This window comes from Prunus dulcis, chromosome 2 (genome assembly GCF_902201215.1).
Source record: "Prunus dulcis chromosome 2, ALMONDv2, whole genome shotgun sequence".
NCBI classification, from domain to species: domain Eukaryota; kingdom Viridiplantae; phylum Streptophyta; class Magnoliopsida; order Rosales; family Rosaceae; genus Prunus; species Prunus dulcis.
In genome coordinates this window covers 26,093,105-26,120,586 of record NC_047651.1, presented here as the reverse complement: position 1 = coordinate 26,120,586, position 27,482 = coordinate 26,093,105, and the positions used below count along the sequence as shown (strand labels likewise).

Genomic DNA, 27,482 nt, shown 5'->3' with positions numbered 1-27,482 from the left:
TACAGGCCCGCTACGTTTATCTATTGGCATTTTCCTTTCCTTATAGGTCCTTGTCTTACTACATATTTACTTCCAGGACCCGTTATCTTTACAAATTTCTACTTCATCTCTCGAGTAATGTAATATTTACTTTCTGCTGCAAAATTGGGCGGCGGCGCTCAAATTAAGCTTTACATTTTTTTTCTTTTCTTTTGGTCAATTAGGTTCTACATTCGAACTATCAAAATTTCACAAAATTTGAAAAGGCTTATACTCACAAGGATATCGCCCAAGAGTTTCTCAAACTCTTTCACATAGAGAGTGTTTTATGTTATGAGGGGTTACATGATGTTATAATTTCATGGGATCAACTCATGTGAGAGAGTTGGATAGTACATGTTTTTAATAAAAAAGCAAACGCTTATAATCAGAATGAAGGACAGAGCTAGGATGCTTGGGAGACTGCAAAAATATAAAGCAAGCAAGTGTACATGTTTTTCTTTAATAATCTTATATATATTATAACTCCACTAGTTAAAATTTCTATTTGCAAAGTGAAAGATATTATAACTCCACTAGTTTTCCAAACTTCCACTTGTACATGATGAGTATAGGGACGGTTGAGTTAAAAATTCAAAATATCCTCAGATTTGATCAAACATGGACCAGTAGTACAGTACTATATTCGGCTATTTCTTTTTCCGACTGGTTTTTGATTTTACATCATCGGGGATACAAGATGACCAATATAGAGGCAACAGTGTGAGAAGTGCCTGTATTAGTAGGGCACGTGGAAACCCTGAAAAATCATTTCCTGTGACCCCAACATACGACGCAAGCACAACGCCAAAATATCCACTGACTATGAATGCAACCGCTATTGCAGACATTACAAATGCCATTAGAGATCCCTCGCATCCCCGTGGGCAGAGCTTGGCTATAAGAATGCTGAAGGGCAGAATCTTAATAAAGAAGAGAACCTCCGAAAGGCCAGAAAACATCACAACGTAGAAATTGTCTGGCACCCCCATGTAATTTCGATAAATCCTATTCACAAACAACACATCAGAAACCATAAATACAGCCATTGTAACCTGAATGGCAGAAATCAGTTTTCTTGGTGTGACTGACTTCAAGTGACGATTATAGATGACACTCCATAGAAGCATTGCCACTTGGCCAAACACCTTTGAGATTCCCAACACTGATGAGTCAATATTCAGATACTGCGTCTGGTAAAAGAACATGGTGCCTGTCAATGCAGGAATAATGGCATAAGAAGCCGCAAACCATGTAATTGAGTAAGCAATCTCAGGTTCTCTTAGTGCAACCAAGAGCTCTGTAAACTTCTCTTGAATCCCAACGTTGGCTGTCCTCTTGGGAAGGTCCAAAGAACTCTCCTGGACAAAAATGCTTAGAAAAAACTGGACAGTAAGGAGAAGGCCATAGAACAGGAACATCTTCTGGGGAGAGAATCTGTCAATGGAAAGACCAGCTAGGAGAAATCCAAGGACTCCACCCATAGCTGAAGCCATCCAGAAAAATGATTGGAGCTCGCCTGAGGATGATGGTTGAGAATTTTTGGAGGACTTAGACTGCTTTCCCGCCTCTGCAACAATGGCATCATTGGCTACCTCAGCAATTGAAGCACCGAGATTACTAAGGAGAAGATATAGTGTCATGGTGCCAATTGAAATACCTGATTCAGAGAGCATTGCTATGGCTAGCCATGACACTGCTTGTAAGAAAGCTGCAACAACAGATGAGTTGTGTTAGAAATGAAGTTCAGACCCAAAAAAAAGAGAGAGAGAGAGAGTTAGGAATGAACTAGAACTATGATTAAATTGGTGGATCTATGAACCAAATTTAAGCCTAGGATAATAGAAACTTCACATTCTCATTTTTTTTAAGGAGGAAATATTATTATTTTTATCATGTGAACAAAAGCGGGGTGCATTATATGAATGTTACATTTATTTAAACTAACTAATGATTTTTTTATGGCAAAGTACTAAATTTCAATGTTTGAACCGATATTTAGACGTGCAGAAAATTCTATTGTGTGATGGCACATCGTTGTATATTGGGAGACATAATCAAAAGAGTAATAGTTGACTCATCACAAAGAAGTTGCATCTTTATACAAATTAAATGGGGAGGAGGAAATACAAGCTGGGTTTAAAGAGCTGTGGATAAGTATTAGCACATCTGTTACTGCAGTTTTTATTTGGCTATTTTGCTGCTCCAGAATCTTTGAGCAAACGAAAGCATTGAGGCTTATGATATGAGGAGTTTGAATGATTCAAATTCTAATCCAAATTCCATGTAAAAAGAAAAAGGGAGCCGGGCCCTGTCTGTGTGCACTCCCTGTTGTATTCTGCACTGCGCTGATTCCTTAGATCAAATTATTAATTCAAAACTACATCGACACCGACAAAGTAAATAAAAAAGAAGCTTAAGACAAAAAAGGCCAATCCTGTAAACAAAAATTATTTTTCTTTACAATAATTAATTAATGATAATTCATAACGAAGTTCAAAATTAGGTTTTACAAAAGGAATAATTAATCAATGATAATTCATAACGAAGTTCAAAAATTAGGTTTTCCAAAAGGTGACGAAGATGAAGCCATCCATCCATTCAGGAAAGAAAGAAGAAAGAAATTGGTGTGGTGTTGTGTAGTAAGTAATAAGTAGGTACCTCCGAAGGCGATATAAGGCATGCGGTGCTGGCCACGAATGTAGACGGCGTCGGAAACAACACCGTAAAGGGGCTTGGCGACCATGGGGAGGTTGGCGGAATTCTGGAGGAGCTGGAGAGTGGAGGAATCGACGCGGAGGCCGTCTTTGAGGAAGAAGTTGACGGCCATCCATGGGAAGCACCTGAAGCCCTGCACCCAGTACCCAAATCCCACCACCTTCCGGATCTTGTCCGTACCCTCCTCCGAAGACACTACCATTTTCCACACTGTCAAATTCTATCTTCACCTCAACTATGTTGTCTTGTTATGAGAAAATTCTTGGGTATTCGGCTCGTTGGTTGGAGAGTGTGGTCCGATCCGATTAATGTCATGTCAATGATCACATGACCGATGATGAAGCAACTCCTTACAACTGATACCGTGAGTCCGTGACACCTGCACTCACCGCTGAGGTGTCCCAAGGACCTTAACCCTTGTATCTTCAAAATTTTCATCTTTCACTTACACAGCAAATTAATTATAATTAATTTTTAACTAAAATAGTTCGATTTTAACGAACAACTTGCGGTAAAAACTATAATACGATTCTTTCTTCTTTTACTGTTTATCAATTATTATAATGGAAAAATGCTTTTTATGTTTGTGTAAATTTTTGGAAGAAACTACTGTTATGTACGTTTTCTTCCTCAAAGATTTACTCAGAATTTCACGTTTGGTTATGGCTTAGCTGCTACAGTGCCTTCTAGAGTATTGGTCAATTCTCATTTTACCCTCTCAAAGTTAAAGTGACTTACTTTACCCTATTGACCAACGTTTCGTGGGTCACTTAACTACTTTCCGTCAACACCATTCCAAATTCCTTTAAAATGATGACATGGCAGGGGTATGTTGGTCAATCCAACTGAGCCGAGATTTTTCCCACCAATCTGAGGTTGTGACGCATACTTGTAGACCCCCACCCCTAACATTTGATATAGCTAAAACGATCGAATTGCCTGCTTATGTGGATTTGTGGACCCCATCTCTAACAAAACAGCCACTATAATCTCTGAAAACTCAAAAATTGAAACAGAAAATCAAATTGGGAGGGAAAATTAAGATCTGGGGATTTTAGAGCTAGGGTTTGAGAATACGATCGAGAGAGGGAGAGCGTTGTAGGGTTGGTTTCAAAAACTTGAAGGCAAGAAAAAGCGACGCGACGGGACTCGATGATGATGCCTTTTTGACGAGAAGCAGGAGCAGGGCAACCTGTGTACAGTAAGTGATTTTTTTGAAAAGGAACCTGTTTTCTGAAAATGAATCTTGTCCTTTGATGTGGAAAAGAATCTTGACCTTATAGTTATGCGCGCTGTGTACAAATTAGTAGTCTTTAGGTCTTTTTGTGTTATGTGTTGTCGATAGAGTAGGTTCTAATGCAGTACACCTTTCTTGATGTGGTCCCATTTTTGTTTTCTTATAGTTGGCTTTGAATATGTTAATCGAATCATGTTGTTGTCTTGGTTTTAGTAATTGTCTTAGAATACTATTTTGTTGTTCTTAAAGACAAACCTTTTTTGTTTGTGTGTAGAGGACAAAGAGTTGGTCACTTTTGAAGTGCATCATGGTGGTAGAATTGTGAAAAACAAACAGAATAACTGGTGTTATACTAGTGGGTGTGTAGGATATTTGGATTGGTGTACTGTAGAGTATATAAATATGTTAGAGATGTGGGAGCAAGTGAAACTGCTTGGGCACATAGGGAAAGTATCACTTAAAGGAGTAGAAAATGATGAGGTATTGGATATAGACACAGATGGTCAGTTGTTAAGTTTGTGTGATAAGGTACCATTTTCTTATGAGAGAGTAGTGCTAATTTATGTACAACACATTGAAGACGAATGTGTTACAATGAATGAGGATTGTGAAGAGGTAGGTGTGGCTTTGAATGAGGATAGTGAAGAGAAAGATGCGGCTTTGAATGAGGATATTGGGCCTGTTACTGATGAAAATGAGGCTTTTACTGAAGGCAGTGGGCCTCTGAACAATGATAAAGAGGGCCGGCCTTTTACTGAGGATCATGGGCCTGCTTGCAAAGTTGAAGACTGGGTTTCAAGTGATGATGATGGGCCCCTGAACAATGAGGGTAATAGAGCTGATATAGGTGAGACTAATGTGGAAGACAGGAATGAAGACAGTGAAGAAGAAGACAAGGAAGATGACCCTGATTTTGTTGACAGTGCTTATGAGCAGAGTGAAAATGAATGTGAGTTGTTAAGAAAGAACGATAAAGCATTTGAAAATTATGTAGACCAACTTGAAGTAGTTTAAAACCCAAATGCCCCTGTAGATGAAGATGGGGAGTCAACTGATGTAGCTAAAAGTGATGTTGAGAGCTTGGATAATAGCTCATATGATGAGATTGATGGGAACTAGAAGAAAAGGAAGAGGAAATTGCCTAAATTTCAAGAATTTAGGCCGGAAACAGACATGCGCAACCCTGTGTTTAAGCTAGGTTTAAGATTTGCAACCACTGACCTATTCAGGAAAGCAATTAGGAACTATTCAATTATCAACAGGAGGATAATTAAATTCAAATGCAATGATCGTGACAGGGTGAGGGCAGTGTGTGCAGGGAATTGCAACTGGGTTTGTTTTGCTTCAGCAGTGAATGGTAGTGAATGGGTTCGAGTGAAGAAGTTGGTTGACGTGCATGATTATAGGACAGTTGACCACAACTTTCATGCTAACTCAACATGGTTAGCTCAGAGATATGCTACTAAACTGTCTAGACTGCATAATGAGGATATGAGAACTTTTAAGCAGCAGGTACAAGAAGATTTGTCTGTGATAGCTTCTAAATCTCAAATATATAGGACAAGGCAAAAGGCAACATCTATAACTGAGGGGACTTATGAAAAACAGTATGAGTTATTATGGGATTATGCTGCTGAACTCAGAATGACAAATGTGGGTAGCACAGTCATTATCAAATGTGAGTTTGAGGGTGAAAGGCCAAGGTTTCAGAGGATTTACATTTGCTTGGCTGCAGTTAAACAAGGGTTTTTGCAGGGATGTAAGCCAGTGATAGAATTTGATGCTTGTCATATCAAAGGTCATCACCTTAGACAATTGTTATATATTGTTGGTGTGGATCCTAACACTGGCATGTATCCTATTGCGTATACAGTGGCTGAGGTGGAGAATTATGAAACATGGTCATGGTTTTGTCAACTGTTGGCAGAGGACCTTGGAATCGAAAACAGCACATGATGTCTTTATCACAGACAAGCAAAAAGGCTTGATTGATGCAGTACATAATAATTTTCCAAACGCTGAGCACAGACACTGTCTCAAACACTTAGAAGCAAATTTTTTGCTTGCTGGTCACAGAAGATTGGTGTTGAAATTGCAAAATGGAGAAAATCGCAAGGAGAACAACCATCCCATGGTGGGATGCTGAGATGAAAAATATGGGACAATTGAGCCAAGCTGCATTTGATTGGGTGGCGGCCTTAGATCCATCACAATTGTGTAGAGCTCACTTTAAAACTCATTCCAAGTGTGACATCCTTTTGAATAATATGTGTGAGGCTTTTAACAGTGCCCTTGTAGAATTCCGAGACAAACCCATTTTAACCATGCTACAGAGGATTAGATACTGTATTATGTTGTTGATGGCAACTAGAAGAGCATCTTGTGAGCGATGGAAACATGACATTGGTCCAAGGATTTTTGACATTTTGGAGAAAACGAAGAAAGAATCAGCTTGGTGCATTCCAAAGCTTGCTGGGGAGAGTTTATATGAGGTCAAAAACCATGATGGAAGTCAAATTGTGGTTGATTAGGCGAGGCATAGTTGTTCATGTAGGAGATGGGATATCACTGGGATCCCATGCAAGCATGCTTATGCTGTCATTGGGCAATTAAATGGGGATCATATTGCTCATGTTGATGCTTGTTACAAGAAGGAAGCCTTTATGAGAGCTTATAGTCCAATGGTTCACCCAATGACAAGTGAAGACTTATGGCCTAAGTGTCATAGGCCTCCTTTGATGCCACCACTTTATCACAAACAACCTGGGAGACCAAGGAAGAAGAGGATGAGGTCAGCAGGTGAACAACCACGCAAATCTAATCCTACAGCCACCAAGTTGCAGAGGTATAACTTGGAAACCAAATGTTCACTTTGTAGACAATGAGTCCATAATAGGAGGAGCATCCCTAAGGCAAAAGAAGGCACTAGCAGTCAAGTTTGTCTCTTCCCGAAGTTGATTTGGTAATGCATATTTGTTTTAGATCTTTATTATTTATTTATTTTCAAGTGATTCTTTTTTTATGTTAGGTCCCATGTAAACCAAAGGTGAAGAAAACAATTGACACGACATCAACCAAAAGGGTTACAAGACAATCAAGAGCCAAGCAACCTGTAAATGACTTTCCTTTCATACATATTTAGAGGAAGAGGTATGGGATGTAATTGATGTAAATTTCCTTGTGCTTCAATTTTTAGGTCAGAAGAAGGTTAGAAAATGGCTAGTGTTCTCAAACTGCCCAATGTTCTGAAACTGCCCAATCTTCTCAAACTCCACATGGTTCTGAAACAGCCCAAGCTTCTCAAATTGCCCCAGCATCTCAAACTGCCCAAGCTTCAGAAACTGCCAAAAAAAAATGTTCAAGTCTCCTGCAAAGAGGATTAAATTTCCCAAAAAGAAGAATAGTTCTCAAACTGTGCAAGGATCTCAATCTGTGCAAGGAACTGAATCTGTGCAAGCTTGTCCAAGTTCTCAAACTGGCCAATGTTCTCAATCTGCCCAAACTTCTCAAACTGTGCATAGATCTCAACCTTGCTGGTGGTACAAAAAAAAAAAGAGGTTCAAATCTCCTGCCTATGGGAAGAAATTTACCAATCGAAAGGATTTGTTGGATGGTTATCAGCCTTGGAGATTCTAATGATGTGCAAATGTTTAATGTTTTGTTCAATTTCGTGGAAACCCGACCTCTGCTTTCTAGGGTTTCATCTTCTTCTATGGGAGGAGGAAGTCAATTTGGGGATTTTTGGTTCGCCAGGCAACTCAGATATAACATCCCACATCGACCAACAGAGAGGGGGTGATGTGCCTTATATGTACATGCCCGCATTTATCTAGCACGATGCTTTTTGGGAGCCCACTGGTTTCAGAGTCATGGGAACTCCAAAGTTAATCGAGTTGGGGCTAGAGCAATCTCATGATGGGTGACCCACTAGGACGTTGCTCGTGAGTTCCCAGAAACAAAACCGTAAGGGCAGAGAATGGGCCCCAAAGCGGACAATATCGTGTTACAACGGAGCCGATCCGGGATGTGACAATTTAGTATCAGAGCCACTCTACCGTGTGGTGCGAGTGTGCCGATGAGGACGTCGAGCTCCTAAGGGTGGTGGATTATAACATCCCACATCGACCAACGGAGAGGGGGGAATGTGTCTTATATGTACACGCCCGCCTGCATTTAGCATAAGGCCTTTTGGGAGCTCACTAGCTTCGAAGTCGTGGGAACTCCGAAGTTAATCAAGTTGGGGCTAGAACAATCCCAGGATTGGTGACCCACTGGGAAATTGTTCATGAATTCCCAGAAACAAAACCGTGAGGGCAGAGAGAAGGGCCCAAAGCAGACAATATCGTGCTACGACAAAGCCGATCCGGGATGTGACATCAAATCAATTTGATCGTTTTAGCTATATCAGTTGTTAGGGGTGAGGTCAACAAGTACACATCACAACCTCAGATTGGTAGGAAATATCTGAGCTCAATTAGATTGACCAATATACCCCTACCACGTCATCATTTTAACAAAACTTGAAATGGTGTTGACGTAATATGGTTAACTGACACACGAAACCTTGGTCTATGGGACAAAGTATGTCACTTTCACTTTGAGGGGATAAAGTGAGAATTGACCAATGTTCCAGAGGATACTGTAGCAGTTAAGCCTTTGGTTATAAATAAATTTTGTAATGTAATGTAAGAGGGCAGAGTCCGTTTGAGAGAGGAGAAAAAAGAATGACTCCATTCCATTTGATTAAATTGAATGGCTGCGATTTTTTTCAAACGCAAACAACTACACTATATCTAAAAGCAACGAAGCAAGGAAAGAAAGTGGATATTTATCGAGAAGCAAATATGGTAGCAAATGCACTCTCTAAAAGGGGACGAGAAGTTTCATCCAATTGTAAATGGTTTAGTAAATTCCTGAGGGAGGTTGCTTTTAGAATACATTGTGATTTGTATGAACATGAGATGCTTAATGGATCTACCTTGTAATTTACTTTTTCTATAAATAAAAACATGGAAAGAAAAAGAAAAAATAAAGCAGAATATTCCATTTTTCATGTATTAAAAAAGTAATAAAAATGTGCGTAAGAAAATCAATTAAATATAAAACCTCACAGAAGTTGAAACACATGCATCTTTACCGAAACCGAAGGTCTTCCTCCTTTTTCTCTGTTTCTCATTTGAACTGAATTAAAAGAAACAAAGCAACTCTGGGGAGGGGTAAGACAACAAAAACAAAAAAAAACCAAGTAACCTCTCCAAAAAATTGTTAAAAATAATAATAATAAAAAATAATAATAAAAAAGTAGCAAGTGCTAGGCAGAATGAGTGGGAACAAATTGAATTACATATCTCTTGAATGAAAAATTATGGTAGAAAAAAATTGGTCCTTTACCTTGTGTTTTCAACTTACGCAGGACTTGCTTTTCCTCCTCACAGCTCCCCCCTCCCAACCAGGGTAACCAAGTACAGAACTAACATATAAATAAATTTTCATTTTTATCAAATTATCTAATAAGTGAATACAAGCTTATTTCAGAACAACATAACAGGACTTAAAGAATTCTGCAAACAAGCAAGATTAAACACATCTATCACAGCAGGTACTTCTCAACAACAGTGCGGCCAAACTTCTCTTGAACATCCTTTGGAGTTTCAATCTGCAAAGTGCACAGATTGACACAGCGAATATAAATTCAAAGTGAATGAATTTAAGAAAATCACATAACATTTGAAGGGGCTACTTACCGCATTAAGGGATTTGAAGAGAGCCTTAACTGTGTTATGAGGATTCCTTGAACCTACAACCTGACAAGAGTGTGGACGTTAGACCAACAAACCAAATTGCAGGAGCCACCCCTTGGTAAAAATGACTTCCTTTTGACAGTCAATTACCTTAGACTTGACATTTTTGAAACCAGCTAAGTTTAGAATGGTTTGGACAGTTCTTCCTGCTTTCATACCCATCCTAGTGGACGCAGGCCAGAGATACACCTAATAAGAATTACAGGTTAAAGGTAGGCTCTATATCATGGAGGAAAAACAAGAAAAAGAGGAGAACAAAGAAAATACTAAACCAGAACAAAAAATCAATACAAGAAAGACGAGCCAATCACCTTTGTTTTTTTATAAGTTGTTTGTATTGCATGTGCAATTGTATGCTCCTCATGTCGTTCTACGTAGTGTAGATTCTGAAAGCATTTCTCATACGCCTGATCGTTGTAAAACCAACGTGTACATCACCAAAAGAAAAGAAACATGAATGACTCAGGTAAATATTTCACAAATGACAGTTGCCAGTAAGTCTATGCGCAAAAGAGGAAACACTTAAAAACCCGTAATGTTTGCCATTTGAATAAGAGAATCTCTTTACATTAAGTTCAAAAACGAGAGTGAAAACAGTCACCAAACTGACAAGAACAACTGTTTTTAATTTCTATAAGTTGAAAAACTATGGTGGGCTTCCCATCTTTTAATATGCTGTTTGTATCACATGTACAATTGCATGCTCCTCATGTGGTCCTAGATAATAGAAAAACTGGTCATGCTCCCTGAGTTGATTTATCTCCATGAACAACAAGTATTATTCATAGATGGCCATTTCCACAGGAGTTTTCTAATAATTGAGATGGAAAAAGGCGTTTTGCCAATAGATAACGGGGGTGCTAACCAAAAGAAGAATGACAGACAAATATGTTGCATGCATATACATGCAGGGTACAATGCAAGGACATGACATCTCTCTGGAAACTAAGATGCGCTCATTGTGCTCCAATGATCGGTACCATCCTCTTCTATTGAGTAGGGTTTAGGGTTCTTATTTATGTTAGGTTATGTTTTGTTTTCATATTAGCCTTTAAAATTTTGAAATACCACTCATCTCCCCTTCTTTTCCGAAAACAATTCCAACACTATTTAAAATCAACCAATACGTTTTTTTCCTAACAAATTTCTAAAAATAATCCTTCATATATCCATCCTGGATTCCTCACGTATCAATGTCATATGAAAAGTCAAACTAGATACACAATGAACTATCCACACGGCATTAGGCACATATTAGGGGTGTCGAATACTCCACCAAAAAAAAAAAAAAAAAATTGGAGTATTCATGCTTCATTGGACCAGAAGCGTAACAATTGCCACGGCTAGTTAGGGTGATCTGCCCACATGTTGTTCTCCCCAAAAGAAAAGCATTTTTGTTATTTGAGTACCAACGCAGGTGAACCATTGATACATAAAGTTGTAGGAATTTAACTTACCAAAGCCTATCTTGTAAAAAAAAAATTATTATTATAAAATCAAAATCTCAGATTATACCGGGATATATCCGAATATCGACTACTGGAAACTTATCCAAATAGATCCAACCAAATTACTTGGTAGACTTTTTAAGTCTGAATACAAATATTACTAGAAGCAGACATTCAATTAAATTCTCATTTCCAATCCTATATGATTAATACCTACACAGAATGGGTATCACATACATGATATATTGCAACACTGTATGTGATATGATCCAGTTTAAATCTAAAATAATCAGTTCTATTACTCTGACCACAACGGCTACCTCTAAAATATTAACACTTGAATAAAAAAATCAAACCAAACCACACAAAGACATGCAACCTGAATCATTACCAAATGAACAAATAAAAAATATGAGGCTAAAACTGTGTAAACATATGGAATTCTGTAAAATTCATAGCTCTCAATAAAATACCTTCTGAAGAGCAATAGGGACTGCTGGGCCTTTTGCTTTAGCATAACCAACAACACCATGATAGTTCCCACAAGCTAATATGGCACTGTACTTGACCACTTGCCCCCCCTATAAGCCATAAATAGAAATGTGGAAACATCATTCTCTGTTACGAGAAATCAAAAGCAATGTATGTACTGCCAAAAAAAAAAAAAATGCAAGGTGGTGGGAATACCTTTGTAACTTTACAAGTTCGGTTCACATTGATTATTTTAACATCAAAGCCCTGCCAGCATGTAATGGATAGAATGGTCAAAAATATTGGAGTTTGCACGCAAAAAAAAAAATGTATACGAATGCAAGGGAAAACGCAATGGTGTTCAAAACAACGTAAAACTCTTCGAAGAACAGACTTTAGTAAGAATGATTCGAAAACACTGAAAAAAAGTTGTGGAAACTCCACTCAAACTTCAAAGTATCACATGGCTAACCATATAAGAAACAATCAACATATAATCTTTCTTCTACAGGCATCATATGGATGATATGTGTACTCTCAAGTAATGAATCATTTACATACACCATTAAACCAAAACCACCACAAAAGAGAGAGAGAGAGAGAGAGAGAGAGAGGGTTATAACAAGAATAAAAACATAGGACAGAATCATTTACATACCAAAACCACCAAGAGAGAGAGAGAGAGAGAGAGAGAGAGAGAGAGAGAGAGAGAGAAGAGAAGGTTATAACAAGAATAAAAACATTGGACAGAAAATTGAAAAGAAAATGCATCAAAATTAACCCACAACAATTTCGAAACTTCTGAATACTTACTACAATCAGTTTGTCAGTTGTCACCTATGCTGAATTAAAATCAGTAAAAGGTCCACTTGATGATAAATGTACTTACTTTCCTGTAGAGGGGTCTTCTCTTCTTTTCTGTCAAATCATTTCTTTCCTCTGCTAGATCCCTGATCTCTTCCTCTAGAACCTTACCCTTCTTCCCAAATGTATGATCTAACTCTGCTAGCTTCTCTTCAAGTTTCTTGTCAATCGCGTTAAGTTTCTCTAACAGTATGTCATCTTTCTCCTTCATGTCATTGAACTCTTCATCGTCATCATCATCAACTCCTTGTATAATTTGCTTTTCTTTTTCAAATCCAGCATGTTCCAAGAGATCAACTGAGGACTCCACTTGTTCATGCTGAATGACTCCATAATTGGCAGGATTGTTTGGATCAAAGGCTTCCTTCCACTGCACCAATCTCATAGCTCTGTTTAGTTTCTGCTGGAGAATGAATTTATCCTTGCCCTCAGCTACTTTGAGACGGTTAATCAACTCACCGATGACCCTATATTCAGGGCGAAGCCGGAAATGTTTTTGCTCGAACTTGTCAATTTTATTCATCCATTTAAAAGCATCATCAAGTGTTCCTGCCAGAAATTTCAATACAAGTAAACAAATGTCATGATGTACTACAGGAATACAAAATGTATTACACTGATTTACATAAGAATTCATCTCAGAGACAAAAAAGTAAAGTGCAAATCTGAAGAGTATTACATAAGATGACCCTGAATCCCCTATCTAGTTGTGAAGAAACAAAGCACGGGAAATCATTTAGAAATCATGAAAGTCCATATTTAGAGAAGTTTTTTTTTTTTTTTTCACATTTTCGAGCAACTGTGAGGAGCACTATGAAGTGTGCACATTGAACTTCTGACATAAAAATTTAATAGGAATACCAATCAAACTGAACAGTGCACGGATGATTTCTGTCTTGTTGCTGATAAAATGCTCTTCAAAAGAACTGAAATAAATCGATCATGAGTGTTCATAACTTTGATTTAATTTTGCAACAGAAATAAATTCATGTCCATTATAGCATTTGAAATACTTACCTGGAGTGTTATGGGTCTCATTGAAACCAAAAAAGTATTACCATATATTGTCATGTATGTATATATTAAAACAAACAAGAAATAAAACAAAGCATCATGTTTTACTCGGAATCTAAAACAGTAATTAAAAAAATTTGCATGCTCATATTTTTCACCCACAATTGTGAGCCATCCAATCAAGCTATGTCAATAATAATAAATAAAAATAAGCCACCTAGTCAAAGAAACAAGCAAAAAAAAAAAAAAAAAGAGTACTGAATACCAGCCTCGGTGAAGTTCTTGAGCAACTCCTCGTGGCGCGTAAACTTCTTCTGAAACTCATCAAAACTCTTCTTGACGGCATCGGGCGTGAACCTTTCGTCGTCTTCGTCGCTATCAGAATCAGTAGGCTCCTCATACAAGTTCAAGTCCCCAGTATCCCCCTTGAGCTTCTCCTTATCGAGCTTCTCAATCAATGGTATAACACCCAAGTAGTCCTCCTCATCTTCTTGATCAATGTCTTTGGTGTCCAGACCAGCCCTTTTCCGCTGCTCTCTTTCTCTCTGCTTTTCTCTCTCTACCTCGGCAAGAAGGTCTTGGGCCGCTCTGGATGATACTGTGGAATAATGGGTCTTCCCAGAAAACGAAAACGAGGGCTTGGGCGCATGAGAGGTGGGAAAGTGTGGGGAAGTGGAGATTTTCCCGGAGAAGGGGAGTGGGGCTTTGGTTGGATTTTTAATGGCTTGATTGAGGATGAGACGCGACCACGAGAATGCTTGTGATTTGTTCATTGCTTGTTCATCTGAAATTCCTTTCAATAATGAGGAAGCGAAATGAAAAAACGACTCTTTCAATAATGTTGGAAACCCATATAGTGAGAAAATGAGGGAAAATCTTCGACAGTGACTACCCAGGCTAGGGTTTAGGGGTTATTTCATTTCCATTCCCTTCTTTAATTGGTACAAGGGCTTGTTTCATTTTCATTAGCCGTCCAGAAGCCCAACAACTAATGGGCCACAACGGGCGGCCTATCTAGTATCAATCTCTGTCTGTTCAGGCCGCATTATAGTTTTTTTTTAATTTTATTTTACACAAGCAATAGTCTAAACTAAAAGATGAGGGGGTTTCTCACACACAAACACAATACCAAGATGCCATAGAGAATTCGAACTTTAGACTACTGTTCTGCAAGTGAAAACTATTTTCCATTAAGCTAGACCTCGTTGACTATAGTTTTCAGTCAATCAAGGATTAAACTTTTAAAAAAATGCAACTGTACTTGCCTTTAAATTATTTACTGTAGTATCCCTGAAACTATGGTCAAATCTTACATTGCCTCCGAAAGTCAAAGTGGTACACATTACCCCCTTGACAAGGTTTGTTCTTCTAATTTGCCCCATGTCCTCATCTCCAGTCATAACTTTGTTAATTTTGATGAGTGGCAGGGTTACTAAGGCAATTTCGTACATGTGATGTGGCTATTACCCACCTCCAGCATGGACTAAAAAAATTAGTAAAAAATACTTTACCTTTAAATAATTTTTAAAGTATAAATCCAATATAACAACGGGCACGATTAGCAAGCTGAGCTGTATGAACGACCACGAATGGCCAGACGGGTTTGATGGGCAGGGGAGGGTTGGTGAGTTCTTGGAGAGGGTAAGGGAAATTGGCCTCGAATGAAGTAGATAAATACAATAAAAGAACAAGGCTACTAATGAATATTTAATTTTTTTTGTACATCTCAAACTAAATCCAATAATAATCCAATCCGATTTGAATTCAATGCTTAACCGATATGGATTGATAAATGCAATTCGATAGTCTGAATCCTATAATTCAATTTATAAATGGATTGGATGAATTGAGGTATATCCAATCCGAATCCAATCCATTTACAAGTTTAGCTGGGAGTGGCTCCATTTGAGAATTTTTTTTTTCAGTTTTTAAACTTTTTTTAAATTTGTAATTTTAAATTAAAGAAGAAAAGTGGATGAAAATATAGTATTATTTATAAACATTAAATTGTTTGATGATAATTATCATAGCTTATTTGGGAGTGTTTGGATACCAATTCTCTTCAGTGCATAAGTTCTTTGTCCCAAAAACAAGGTATAAGAGCATCCACAATGGGCTTTCTAAACCACCTCCTTAACTAAATTTTAAAGAGGAATTGAAAAAACCCACCTCCACTATGCTCCATATTCAGCTCTTAAAATAAGGAGACATATAGGAGCTCCTAAATCTTAGGAGAGAGAAAAGACTCATAGTGACTCCATATAATTAAAGGCTTCTTTATTTAATATTATTTTAAGCATTTATTTAAAGCAAATTATTTTTAATTGTTGCTTTTGTGTCTACACTATATTCAAAAATTGAATTTACAAACATTAAAAACATTTATGACTCTTTAAACTAGGAAGTATGGTTGGAGTTGAAATTTTATATAGAGCTCCTAAAATAACTTTCTAGTGTTTTTAGCTAAATTTTAACTGAAAAATAGAGAGCATGATTGTGGATGCTCTAAGTTCCTTTTTCTTTAATGAAAACAATACCCTTTTGCAAAAAGACTAAAATGAGCAAGGCTTTTTGTAAATCTAGGTAAATTAATTTAATTCATTAACTAAACAGCATAATACAATGAAAAAAAGGGAAACAAGATGTACAAGCTTAGGCCTCTTAAAACCTTTGACATGCAAAGAATCCACTAGTGTAGTGGTATGAAGTATTTACTTCCTCAGGCAAGGTCCTGGGTTCCAGTCCTAGCATCCATATAGCGTGTGTGAGTTTAGTATGTTATCGTCCCTCTTAATAGAAAAGGTTCTCCAAAAAAAAAAAAAATCCTTTGACATTAAAAAAACCCCCCAAAAAAGAGGAAAATCCACACAAGGAAAAAGAGTGCCACCCACTTGCCATCAAAACCCGTGTGAAAGAGAAAAAAAAAAATAGAAAACATTAGAATGAAAAAAATATGAAGAAACATAAAGATGAGGAGAAGGAGCTAGGGGCACCAACCTCTCCTCTGCCCATCGGAATTAGACCTAACAACTGCATGTTTGGTGTATTGTAATACAAATATGACGGTATGTCGCATCGAAAAATTACTCCTAGGAGATGCAGCACTATATAAGAATTTCTACCCAAAGAAACTTAATTGGAAATTTCTAAATAAATGTGTTGGTTAAAGTTCAGCCTGATTTATAATCGACACAATTGTGCTGCCCAAAAGAAAGGGGGCTGCAAACCAGGCAGAAAACGGTGTTGCATATATGTGAGGTTGCTGGAGTTGCATTCTCGTACATTACCAAGCAGGCCACTGTAAAGATAGGACATGGAGTTTTACTTACATTATTAATTGGAATTAGACTACACATTATCATCAGACATTCTACCAGACGCATTATTCATGCCACTGTGAGGAATAAATTTCCAAGCAGCTATCCTTAACAATTGCCCAGCTGCAATGACCGCAACAAGAATCAAGCATTGACATTGCAGTGGAGAAGATTTGTTATATCTCATGCCTTGATATTGCCATACCAGATCGCTTTAAGATCTTTTGGGCATTTTGGCAGTATCACCTCAGACTTTTGAATTTAGGATCCAGAAACTAACTCTTTCAAAGATGTGAAAGGTGAGTTGTATCCATAGACATCAGCATCTCTCCATAGAGTCATTCCTGTAAGGAGAAAAATATCAGAGCACGTTATGCCGAATGCTTAATCGGCCTAAGCATAAAGTGAGAAAATGTTCATATGATCTGATTATTTTCTTTGCCGATACTATCGTTTTTCAGGGGGGGATGATGTAAGAATTGATAATACTGGAAAAAGAAACAACCTATCCACAAAATCAAACCAGCTGTTGCTGCTAAGAAAAATTCCTTGCTGATACTGTTGAACCTGGAATTACAAATAAGATACCGTTTCTTAGTAGAGATCAAACTTTCTACCAAAAGAACATTAGAAACTATGAATAACCATAAATCAGGAACAATTACCAATACAAGCACACGATATTTCCATATCCATAAAACAAAGAAGCCCAGGTAGAACCAGTGAACCTGCAGTCATTGTTTACCGTCATTCCTACTTAAACTCAGTAATATAAACGCATTATTAAATCAACAGATAGATCAACCACTAGAGCAGTTTAAGAAGTGCATTGAAAAAGATAATTACCACATAAAATCACGAATAAAAAGGGCACGTGGGATCATAAGTCCATTTCCAATCATTGCAAGCAACATCGAGAAAGCTGATAAACCTTTGATGTTGTCAGGATTTAGGAAATTTGTCCACTGAACAGAAAGCACCAATTGGTGTCAGATGTATACAAAAATTAACACTAGAAATTCTAAAACAGTACCATTTGCGAAATTGGCATCCACATGAAAAGAAGTGTAGCCGTCCATCCAGATATAGCTCCAACAAATTTGATGCCTTTTGCAGAGAGTTTCCCCAATCGCGCCTGCAAATATAAGCAGATTCTAAAAAGATGCACGATAGAGTGTCCTCTTGTATTTCTATCTTAGCTTTGCAAAGAAAGTTGAGAAATTAAAAGGAAAAAGAGTTAAAAGTTTTTCTCATTTCAGATGAAAAAAAAACACGCATCACTCATGTTAAAGACAAGAGGTTAACTTCAAAGCAGGTCCCCTTTAATCAATTGACTATGCCACGATTCAAGTAACAGAATAAGATTCTTTGACTTAAGAGTAAACAAAATAAGCATTTTTAAGACCTACCCATTTAATGCGTCCTCTCAAAAGGCAATCTTACACCGTAAGCAAAAGTCAATTGATTATATCCTACAACGATTTAAGTGGTAAAGGTCTGTGATTAATTATTTTCATATAGTTGTCATACAATCATTATATAAAGAAAAAAGATATTTAATTCCATGATCAAAGGACTGTGATCCGTATTACTAACAGACAGCGAATAAGGAGATCTCAAAACAACTTCTGGTTCTTTTTGGCATACATACAATGATTGCATCCCCGCATTTTCTAGTCTAGTCTTGATTTTAACAGATTGTATTTAGACCTAGAAACCACCAGAAACAAAAGAGGCCATTAACAGATATACTCCACCTGATGAAACTAGGAAATGCATTTACATATAAGGCATATGAGAGATCACTTCAAATGAGTCTTATTTAATCAGTAAATGACAAATATTTAATCTCAGAAACAAGGAAGTTCATGCACATTTTATGTGTAACACACACTATCAACATGTTGATCACACAATTTCTGAGGAATTATATCTTAATACATCAAAGGACCAAAAGTCAAAATATAACTCAACATGGGGCCAAACTTACCATAATAACAGCCACCAGAGCAACAAGAAAAGCAAATACTCCAGGCAAGATACTGTTGGGTATATACGGAACAAACGTAGACCACATAATCTGTAACAAAATTATTAACAAGAAAATCAAAAGAGAGAGAGAGAGAGAGAGAGAGAGAGAGAGAGAGAGAGAGAGAGAGAGAGGGCAGAGAAAATCACTTGGGGAAGAACTGATAGCCCGCCAACAGTAATAAAATCTTCCCAGAAGTGCCAGATTCCAGCATTAAGCAGACCAAAGTAATTCAAGAAATTCAAAACAAGACCAGTTGCCACAACCACGGAGGTGATCACAAAGTAAGGTAGAGGCATCGCTTCTGCCATGGAAAGTTGAGCAAAAACCGCATATAAGGAAATTACGCCCAATGTCTGCACCACAATCGCCTCCTTCTCTCTCTTCTTTGCAAAATATGAAAGCAGTGAAAGGTTTCCAAGCAAACCAGTAAACATTCCCTGCATTTACAACATTCCCTCCCTTAGGTAATTAAAAGCCTATGAGCTGTTTGGTTGCTGAGATGTGTAAGAAAAGAAATATGTATGTTCAAATCTTGCACGTTTAGGCACATAGAGCTTGTAAGTGTTAGAGCTTAGTCAACTTAGCTAAATGGGATATTATGTTATATTGTTATTGAGACAAGTTTTGTTTCTGTCTTCCTCTTATTGTTGTTTTGGTCTGACTGGGACAAGTTTTCAGCTTGTAAAGGGAATCTAAGATAATAGCCAAGAAAATAGAAATCAGAAAAAGGCGCTGCTATATTATAACAAGTAAGCCGGTGCAAAGTATTACCAGCCATGGGACTGCCAAAAGTGCAGCTTTATTTCCTGCCAGAAGATTTTGGGCATTGAGTATGATCTGAGGCATTTGCAGTAACAGAAATGGGATATTTGATGCACCAGAGAATTTTGCTGTCCAGGAGTCCCATTGCCCGAAACTTTTATTGCTCTTGAATTTCACCGATCCATTGCAGAGATTCCAAAAAAAATTTTGAAACATCAGCATTTTCAACCCAAATTAAGGGCTCATACGAAATTTAAATGGAAATCACTACATAAATTGTTTGTGTATAGGTTTGGTTACTGGGAAGAGCATAGGAATCTGAAAGAAATTGAAATTATATGTTGACTTTCTTTAAAAGAGAGAATAAATTATGAAAAAGATAGCAATAATTAATTGGAGTTTGAAATTGGAAAAAAATAACGGTTTATATTGTTTTACATAAATACGCTTACGCATAGGCAGAAAAGAAGTGAACAAGGTGCAATTGTTATGGATGACTATTAGGAATGCATTGCTGAAATGCGTAGTTTGTGTATTGGGGGGGGGGGGGGGGAGGGGGGAGGAGAGGAGAGGATGTACCTGAACCTGATGATGAAGAGGGTGAGGGACGTCAGAGTCGAGAGCGCAGAGAATTCGGCGGCGAAGCAAGGTGTGGGTGTTGTAGTAGCATTGGGCGGAGACGGATAGAGAGTTTTGTTGGATCAAGGAATATTTGAGATGATGGTGTTGCAATTGTACTTGCAGTCCAGGTGGCTTGCTAGTGCTAGCGCTGCCGCTACTTCTTGTTCTACTTCTAGTTCCAGTAGAGGAATAGGAATAGGGCACCACGAGACACTTGGCCATTGATTTCTTTGATTTGATGAGAGAGAGAGAGAGAGAGAGAGAGAGAGAGAGAGAGGTGAGGTTGCTCTCAACTCAAGAACTGAGCTCAGAAAAGAAAAGAGCAACCCAACACTTGCAGGTGGAGATTGGGGGTGTGTCAGATGTGCGTATCTCCATACGACACGTGGAAAATAGATATTTGTTTCTTACTTTTGCTCCTCCTTTTGTATTTGGTATTTGGTATCGCAATAACACGATATTGTTGTCCATGTCTGTATTGGATATTGGATATTTAACGCAAAATGTACGTTTTAAGCAGGAGAAAAACTTTCCTGGATCCAAAAGTTTAGGAATTAGAAAAGGAAAAGGAACATGAATTGGAAAGTGGAAGGTGAAACTTTTTCGACATTTACGCATCATTCAAAACTGAGTTTACTACCATTTTGGGTAGAAAATGGAAAGAAAAATAAAATATTATTAAAAATAAAATATAAAAAAACTGTTGCAGCTAATTTGTCTCGGACTCTTCCCAGGTAAGTGCATGCAGAGAGAGAGAGAGAGAATAGAACTTGTCAATTACAAAAACTTATCTAGGTCAGACTTATCATGAAACATTATTGCTTGCTTGTATATATGAAATGAGCAGGCCTGTAGATCAAGGCGCCGGGGAAATCCTTATCATCATAACTAATAAAACATGACCAACACCTAAGATAGTTTCTCTCCAAAGATAATTCATGCAAAAAATTCTGGGCTCCAACTTATGAGCTCTTAGTGATTGATTTCTGGTCTTGTTACAGAACGTTTAGGGTCAGGTCATGGACCCTCTACTTCCTTCTATACTATCTCAAACCTGAAAACAACTTCAAGGTACAATTGTCTCGTCCTCTCGTGTATATATGTACATGCATTGTGGTGTCTCAAATACAACAGACCAAATTAATGTTTCAGTAGCATGGCCTCCATCTCTCTTTTCCTCGCAGCATGTTTCAGTTTCTCTAGAGCAACAAGTCCAACTTGCCTAACTCTTTCTCTGGACAATCCTATACTGAAGAATTGACATAATAACATAGTCAAATCAAGTGGATGGAAAAGTTAGATGCATGCAAGAAGCAAGTGGAGATTGCAAACATGACTAGCATTAAGACTTAGGTAGTTTGAAGAGAGAGCTAGAGGTTATCTGATTGTTTTGATTTTATGGCACACAGAACAGAGACCATAGGTGTTTCCAATCATGTGCGCTTCATTCCATTTTGCCCTTTTGACTACAAAATATTAACGTCTGAATTTAGGCTCTTGTTTGGACTCACCGTTTACTAATGTCTTCCCAAGTAAGACATTCATTTTCCAGACCATAATAAAGCTGTATGATCTCTTTCTCCCGTTCCCCAAGCATCATATTTATGAGCTTGCTTACTTCTTCCTGCAAATATATATCACTGGCACAGTTAATTTTCTCCACTACTCTTGGAGTACGACTACAGAATTTAGAATCTTTTAAAAATTCACAATTCAGAAACAAACATGTGATGTAAATGTAATACACACATAGACACACATTAACTGCCCATTTCCCCAACCTTCCAACACACACACACACACACACGTAACTCGAAATATGATCTCTCTGTCAACGCAATAAGAATTCTTTTAAGGGTGCATTTTAAATGGTGTGTTTACAACTACCCATATTCTGAAGGAAAACAAAAGGATGAGTGCCATATACCAGCTCCAGTGCCAGTGCTGGAATCCAACCAAAGAAAAGGATGAATAGTCTCTTTTTATTTTTATTTTTAACTCCCATTTTAATTGAAAACTGAAAGCTTCTGCCCTCTAAAAGGTGAGAATTAACATTTAAGATAAAAGTATCACTAATTTAATGAACTTTATAAGATCAAATCAATGTGGTTTTTGTTGAGGACCTTTAATGGGATTTTTTTGTGATATGCTTGAACTATCTCCTTTTGATTACAATGGTCACACTTTGGCACGTTGTTTTACATTTTTCATGTATTCCTCTTCTTACCTTCAATGCCCACGCATCCACCCCATGCCACGGGATGTTCTCAAGGCGATTATCTGCAATGTACTGTAAAAGATTTATAAAGGAGAAGGTCAATTACGAGGCTGAAAACTGGCATGCATGGAAATGAAAATTTACTAAACCGGAATTGCAAAAATTGAGGTGATGTAATCAACACTTACACTATGATGAGTTTCTCCTGGAAGGCCATTTAAAGAGGGGAATGCGTCCCTATCAAGTGAGAAAACCTTACTGATTGCCTACATATTATAAAACTGCACGGTGAGCGTGGAGATAACATAGGAATGCATAAAACAGAATAACACAAGCATTTAGTACCTCTGTAGCATTCCTAACTTTCTTTTTGGACATGTTCAGGCTTTCTGCGATCCTCTGATAATGAAGTGTAAGCGCATATCAGGCAAGAGCAGAGTGATAATCAACAATATTGTGGTAATTAAAAATGAAGTAACATTGAAATTTATGGTAATCAACAATTGCTTGCTATAATAACAAAAATACTTACATCAATTGATGGAGTTATTCCTTTCTCTTCCAATCTAATTTTTGCATTTCTGATTAAACCTAACCTCTCATGCAAATGTGTAGGCAGTCTTAAGGTTCTGGAATTTTCAACCAGTGCTCTTGAAACACCCTGAAGATATAAGGAAAAAGTATCCAGGGTTAGTTTTTTCAATCAGTCAGTTTTGCATGATGATATCTGCTATATATTGCTACCCACTATAGTTACCATTTCAAGGGAAAACATTAACCTTACCTGACGTATCCACCAGTAAACATATGTAGAAATTTTGAACCCCTTTGAAGAATCAAATTTCTCAATCCCACGCAGTAGTCCGATTAACCCACCCTACATGAGAGATTATGAGATTCCAATCACGTTCTGTTCGAGTTACAGTAGTTTGGTTCATTTGTTGGATAAATATCGGGGCCTCATTGTTGAAGTAAAAGAACAGAAAATAACCTGGATAAGGTCAGCCATTTCAGCGCCCATATTATCATATCTCTGAGCAATGGACATGACCAAACGAACATTGCTCATTGCCAGCTTCTCTCTTGCCAATTTACATTCAATCAACTTCGACTGTAATTGAGCACGGGAAATCCTCAAGGAAGTTGCAAGTTGTTCATCAGAGGGCTCACATCCCAATCTCTCCTTCAGTCTGGAGATCCGAATGCAAGGATTAGGATTAGAAAGAAAAACTACCAGATAACAACAATTTTCTTTTTCTTTTTGCATGAGGAACCAGTCTCCGTAAGGGTGAACTTACTCAGAAGATTAATCAATTAAAAGTTTCAGAAAAATGAAATACACACACCCACACACCTCACCCTGTAAAAGAAAAACTACCTGCTTTTTGTGGATAAGTTTGATAACTTAGCAAGTTGAAAGGGATTTGCTCCATGAAAAAAGCGGCATACTCCCTAGAGTATATCTAGTTTTTAAACAATAAATCAATGCTTCAGCGTTTATCCTATGATCACTTTGAAATTATTTTCCTGGATATTGACCCACTTACTTTAGTACTTATGATTCACATGATTGAAAGGAAACAGTTATAACCTTGATTTATGCTCCTCTATGGAAAGACCAACTTTAATTTTCTTTGACAGGCGTACAACCTCAGTGTGAGTCAGCAAATCCTCACTTAGAACTCCCTTCACATAACCCTTTACATGATTCTGAAGCAGCTCCGGACTGACAATGGCTCTCAAAGGCTTATTGGTGCTAGGGTGCATTACGCAAGTGCTTTTGTTAAAAGTTTTCCTCTTGGTACTAGTCATCCTCCTTTGACGAGCAGATACCCCAGAACAAGTGACTGGTATCTTCTTGTCAGTTGTCTTTGATGTTGAATCCCTTAATACTTTTTTCTCAAAAGAAAGATTCCATTGTTTTTCCAGCATAGACTTCTGTAGCAAAAGAAGTGCTTCCACTGAATATTCAAGATCAGAGCTTTCCTCCTCCAAGTCGTTGAGCTCCTGAAACCATTGCTGCGTGGCTGATGAAGGAGCAGAGGCAGTATCTACATGTTCTTTCAGAGCCCTAATGGACTGTTGAGGTCGATTTGAAGATGGAATTCTGGAACTGCAATTGGAAGGCTTTCTGGCAGTGACAACATTCTTTGTTGAAGAGAAATGGCAATGTAAAAACCCATGATTATCATTGAGATGAAAGAGCTTTTCTGTGATGTCTGAATAATAGAAGGAAGAATTCAACAGCCTCTTCCCCGTACTAAGCCCAATAACAGCAGCTGTGGCCATCATATGGCTTCTTCTTTTGTTTATACAATTACCATAACAATTTCTTGAGAAATCAACCCAAGCAAAACTTATGTTCTCTTGTTTTATGATAAATATATATATAGATACAGATATAGATATAGATACAGGTATAGATATGCTTCACTACACTAACGCAAGCAAAGCAAGTGGATTGGTTGAGTTGCTCTAGGATCTGCCACAAATCAATTAGTAAGACTTGCGGTTAGTTATAGAAAAGCATAAGTAAGTAGAAAAACGGAAACAAAAGAATGAAGCAACAACAAAAAAACATAAATGAAGGGGAAAAGATTTCATGAAATGGTTTTATTTTCTGCCCCAACTCACTGTATCCAATTCAACCAGATTCCATAGTAACTATGTGTTGGCTGTTGGTACTTGGTTTGGTAGGTACAACATGACACCATTCTAATTTCTCCATATGAAGGTGAAGAGAATATCAAAACATTTCATGAAATCTCTCGATTTCATTGAAGTGGCATTGGGATTGATGGGTGGGAAAGTGGTAGGTCTTCCTAGCTTCAAATCTTATCGTTTGAAAAAGAAAAGAAACTAAAATTGCAAGCCATGAGGAGTTCAAACTTTCATGCTATCAATCAGCTTTTGATTTGATTTTGATTTTGATTGCAGTGTTTTTACGTCTCGACATACATATACACACAGACTTAGAGAGAACATACCCAAAAAAAACTTTGAGAGAAATGTTCAATTTTAGACCATCTCGACTCGAATAGGAAGGAAGGATTTGAGTAAATGAGAAAGTTTGAAATGAAAATAAGCGTACCTGAATTGAATGATTCAGTAGTCGCAGGTAGGGGAAGGAAATGTTGTTTCTATATATGTATTATTAGCTGACCGAAACAAGAGAATGACGGTGAACCCAAAGTTAGCACAACGGCATAACAGGTGGGTGGAGTGGGGAGGCTGACAACTGAAACTCTGATATGGAAATGAATGGTTTTTTTTTTTTTTTTTGGGTCTTTTTTTTTTCTTTCTCAAGTTTGAATACCAATTAGAGAAATTCGATATATTCGATATATTGCTAAAGACAGAAATAAAAAGAAAAAACAGGGGGCGGAAGAGTGGGTTTAGAGATATGGGATGGTGGGATGCTATTGGTTGTAAGAGATTGGGTCCGGCTTTGTGTGGTGAGCGACCTGCCATTTGATTTATGTGTAGACTAGACACAACTTCTTCTGCTCTCTCTCTCTCCTCCTCCTCTTTCTTGATTTTTTTTTTTTTTTTTTTTTCAACTTTTGATATTTCGATTTTCTTTTTTCGTTTGTTCATAATTTGTTCCTGTGTATGTCCATGATTATTTGACGTTCCAAGAGCCAAAAACATGGAGTATAACAACTGCATATGTGAAAAATGGATGGACCCGCCACTCCACACGTCACCACTTAACTATGTTAACCAACTATGCTTTACATTTCACGCGCTCGCATCGCAGCCTTGAAAAAAAATAATCATGCTCCAATCCTCTTTTTGCAAATACATAAATGAGAAATTACATTACAAATGACTTTTCATAATACCAATAGCAACTCCTTAAATATAATGACTGTAACATTTATAAATAAAAAAAACTATTTATTAACTAAAGTGCCAAAAGACTACAGGGGCTGTTTTCTTTCAGCAGCTACAAATGGGTTGGGCTGCCGTAAGGAGCGAATTGATAGAATTATGCCATGTGTCTGAGTTCGAAGATCAAGCCCCAAAAATGCTTCGAAATGACAGAGATGCTTTAGGAAACACCTTGGTTACCTTCACCAATAAAAATAACAGCAGCTTACAGATAGATTTTCTAGCTTGGCATGGGAGGCTTGTGACATGGAAGCAAAATTGACATGAGTTTAGCACTTAAGAGAAAGCTATGCGTTCTTGGGGGAAAAAGGATGAATAGAGCACAAATTTGCTGGGTTTTGTAGGTAAGAGAGGAAGCTTGCTCTCTGGATGTGGTTGTTTTAGTTAATGATAAAGTAGTGGGTGTGCTGGGTAGTTTCCGACAGCTCGACGAAAACTCTGTCAAGCTTTGGAAAAGTTTACCAAAAGGGAAAATGGGAAGAGATGGAAGGATGAGGCTCAAACTTGCAGAGGTTTCAGGGGTGAGAGATAAAGCTTGCTCTTCAGATGTGTGTTGAGATGATGGGTACTCTTTTTATAAGAACTGGAAACTATTCTTTTCCAAGAAACCCTAATGGTTTCTATTCAATTTGGCCAAGCTTTTCCCTTCATTTCTTCTCCCTTCTTTTGACTTATCTTATAATGGAAAAAATCTCCTCTGCCCAATCTCACAAAATCAGGGATTTTTGGGAGCTCAATGTTCTTCCCGCAACTGCCTCAGCGGAGAACTCCCATTTTCAGCCATCTTCCTTCCTTCTTCTCTCCCCTCTTCTATGGCTAGATCTGATGGGGGGAAAGAAATGGGTATGTACACTAGTTTGAATGGTGTTTTGTTCAAGTATCCCTTGGTTTTTTGGATGTTTTTGCTTGAAACTTGTTCCCCCCATGTGCTAGAGCCTCCCAGCAGCTTACACACATGTATATTTTAGCTTTCATCGTGGCTTTTATTTTTCAGCTTGGTGCCGGAGATTTGCAGATATTTTCTTGGGTTACTTGAGCCTTCTAGGACAATAAGTTGGTTTATCAAG

General features: G+C 37.7%; 5 protein-coding genes across 7 annotated transcripts; 1 reads left to right on the top strand and 4 right to left on the bottom strand.

The window, feature by feature from the left end:
• Positions 1-525: 525 nt before the first annotated feature.
• Positions 526-3,187, bottom strand: LOC117619875 (probable folate-biopterin transporter 7). 2 transcript variants are annotated; one of them, XM_034349932.1, is made up of 3 exons: positions 2,680-3,187; positions 1,679-1,729; positions 526-1,588 (listed from the first exon to the last, which is right to left on the bottom strand). In XM_034349932.1, exons 1-3 carry the CDS (start codon positions 2,936-2,938, stop codon positions 669-671), a joined length of 1,230 nt encoding a protein of 409 aa, XP_034205823.1. In that variant the 5' UTR covers positions 2,939-3,187; the 3' UTR covers positions 526-668. The 2 variants fall into 2 exon arrangements, with proteins under 2 accessions (XP_034205823.1, XP_034205822.1); XM_034349931.1 differs by having other exon boundaries at positions 526-1,729; positions 2,680-3,185.
• A 1,959-nt stretch (positions 3,188-5,146) lies between these two features.
• Positions 5,147-5,929, top strand: LOC117618477. The gene has a single exon (XM_034348034.1). It carries the CDS (start codon positions 5,147-5,149, stop codon positions 5,927-5,929), a length of 783 nt encoding a protein of 260 aa, XP_034203925.1.
• A 3,304-nt stretch (positions 5,930-9,233) lies between these two features.
• On the bottom strand, positions 9,234-14,475 carry LOC117619010. Its single transcript, XM_034348828.1, has 8 exons — positions 13,837-14,475; positions 12,583-13,106; positions 11,910-11,960; positions 11,696-11,803; positions 10,086-10,181; positions 9,865-9,963; positions 9,718-9,777; positions 9,234-9,629 (listed from the first exon to the last, which is right to left on the bottom strand). The coding sequence occupies exons 1-8, from the start codon at positions 14,342-14,344 to the stop codon at positions 9,564-9,566; spliced, it is 1,512 nt and encodes a 503-aa protein (XP_034204719.1). The 5' UTR covers positions 14,345-14,475; the 3' UTR covers positions 9,234-9,563.
• Positions 14,476-16,698: 2,223 nt separating this feature from the next.
• Positions 16,699-20,636, bottom strand: LOC117617650 (maltose excess protein 1-like, chloroplastic). 2 transcript variants are annotated; one of them, XM_034347113.1, is made up of 9 exons: positions 20,262-20,628; positions 19,692-19,847; positions 19,067-19,357; positions 18,879-18,968; positions 17,922-18,023; positions 17,735-17,853; positions 17,554-17,616; positions 17,394-17,455; positions 16,699-17,232 (listed from the first exon to the last, which is right to left on the bottom strand). In XM_034347113.1, the coding sequence occupies exons 1-9, from the start codon at positions 20,523-20,525 to the stop codon at positions 17,150-17,152; spliced, it is 1,230 nt and encodes a 409-aa protein (XP_034203004.1). In that variant the 5' UTR covers positions 20,526-20,628; the 3' UTR covers positions 16,699-17,149. The 2 variants fall into 2 exon arrangements, with proteins under 2 accessions (XP_034203004.1, XP_034203005.1); XM_034347114.1 differs by lacking the exon at positions 19,692-19,847 and having other exon boundaries at positions 20,262-20,636.
• Positions 20,637-21,105: 469 nt separating this feature from the next.
• Positions 21,106-25,798, bottom strand: LOC117617649 (RNA polymerase sigma factor sigA). Its single transcript, XM_034347112.1, has 10 exons — positions 25,613-25,798; positions 24,113-25,003; positions 23,513-23,711; positions 23,306-23,398; positions 23,054-23,182; positions 22,867-22,920; positions 22,710-22,787; positions 22,531-22,593; positions 21,815-21,927; positions 21,106-21,552 (listed from the first exon to the last, which is right to left on the bottom strand). The coding sequence occupies exons 2-10, from the start codon at positions 24,811-24,813 to the stop codon at positions 21,444-21,446; spliced, it is 1,539 nt and encodes a 512-aa protein (XP_034203003.1). The 5' UTR covers positions 24,814-25,003; positions 25,613-25,798; the 3' UTR covers positions 21,106-21,443.
• Positions 25,799-27,482: the final 1,684 nt, after the last annotated feature.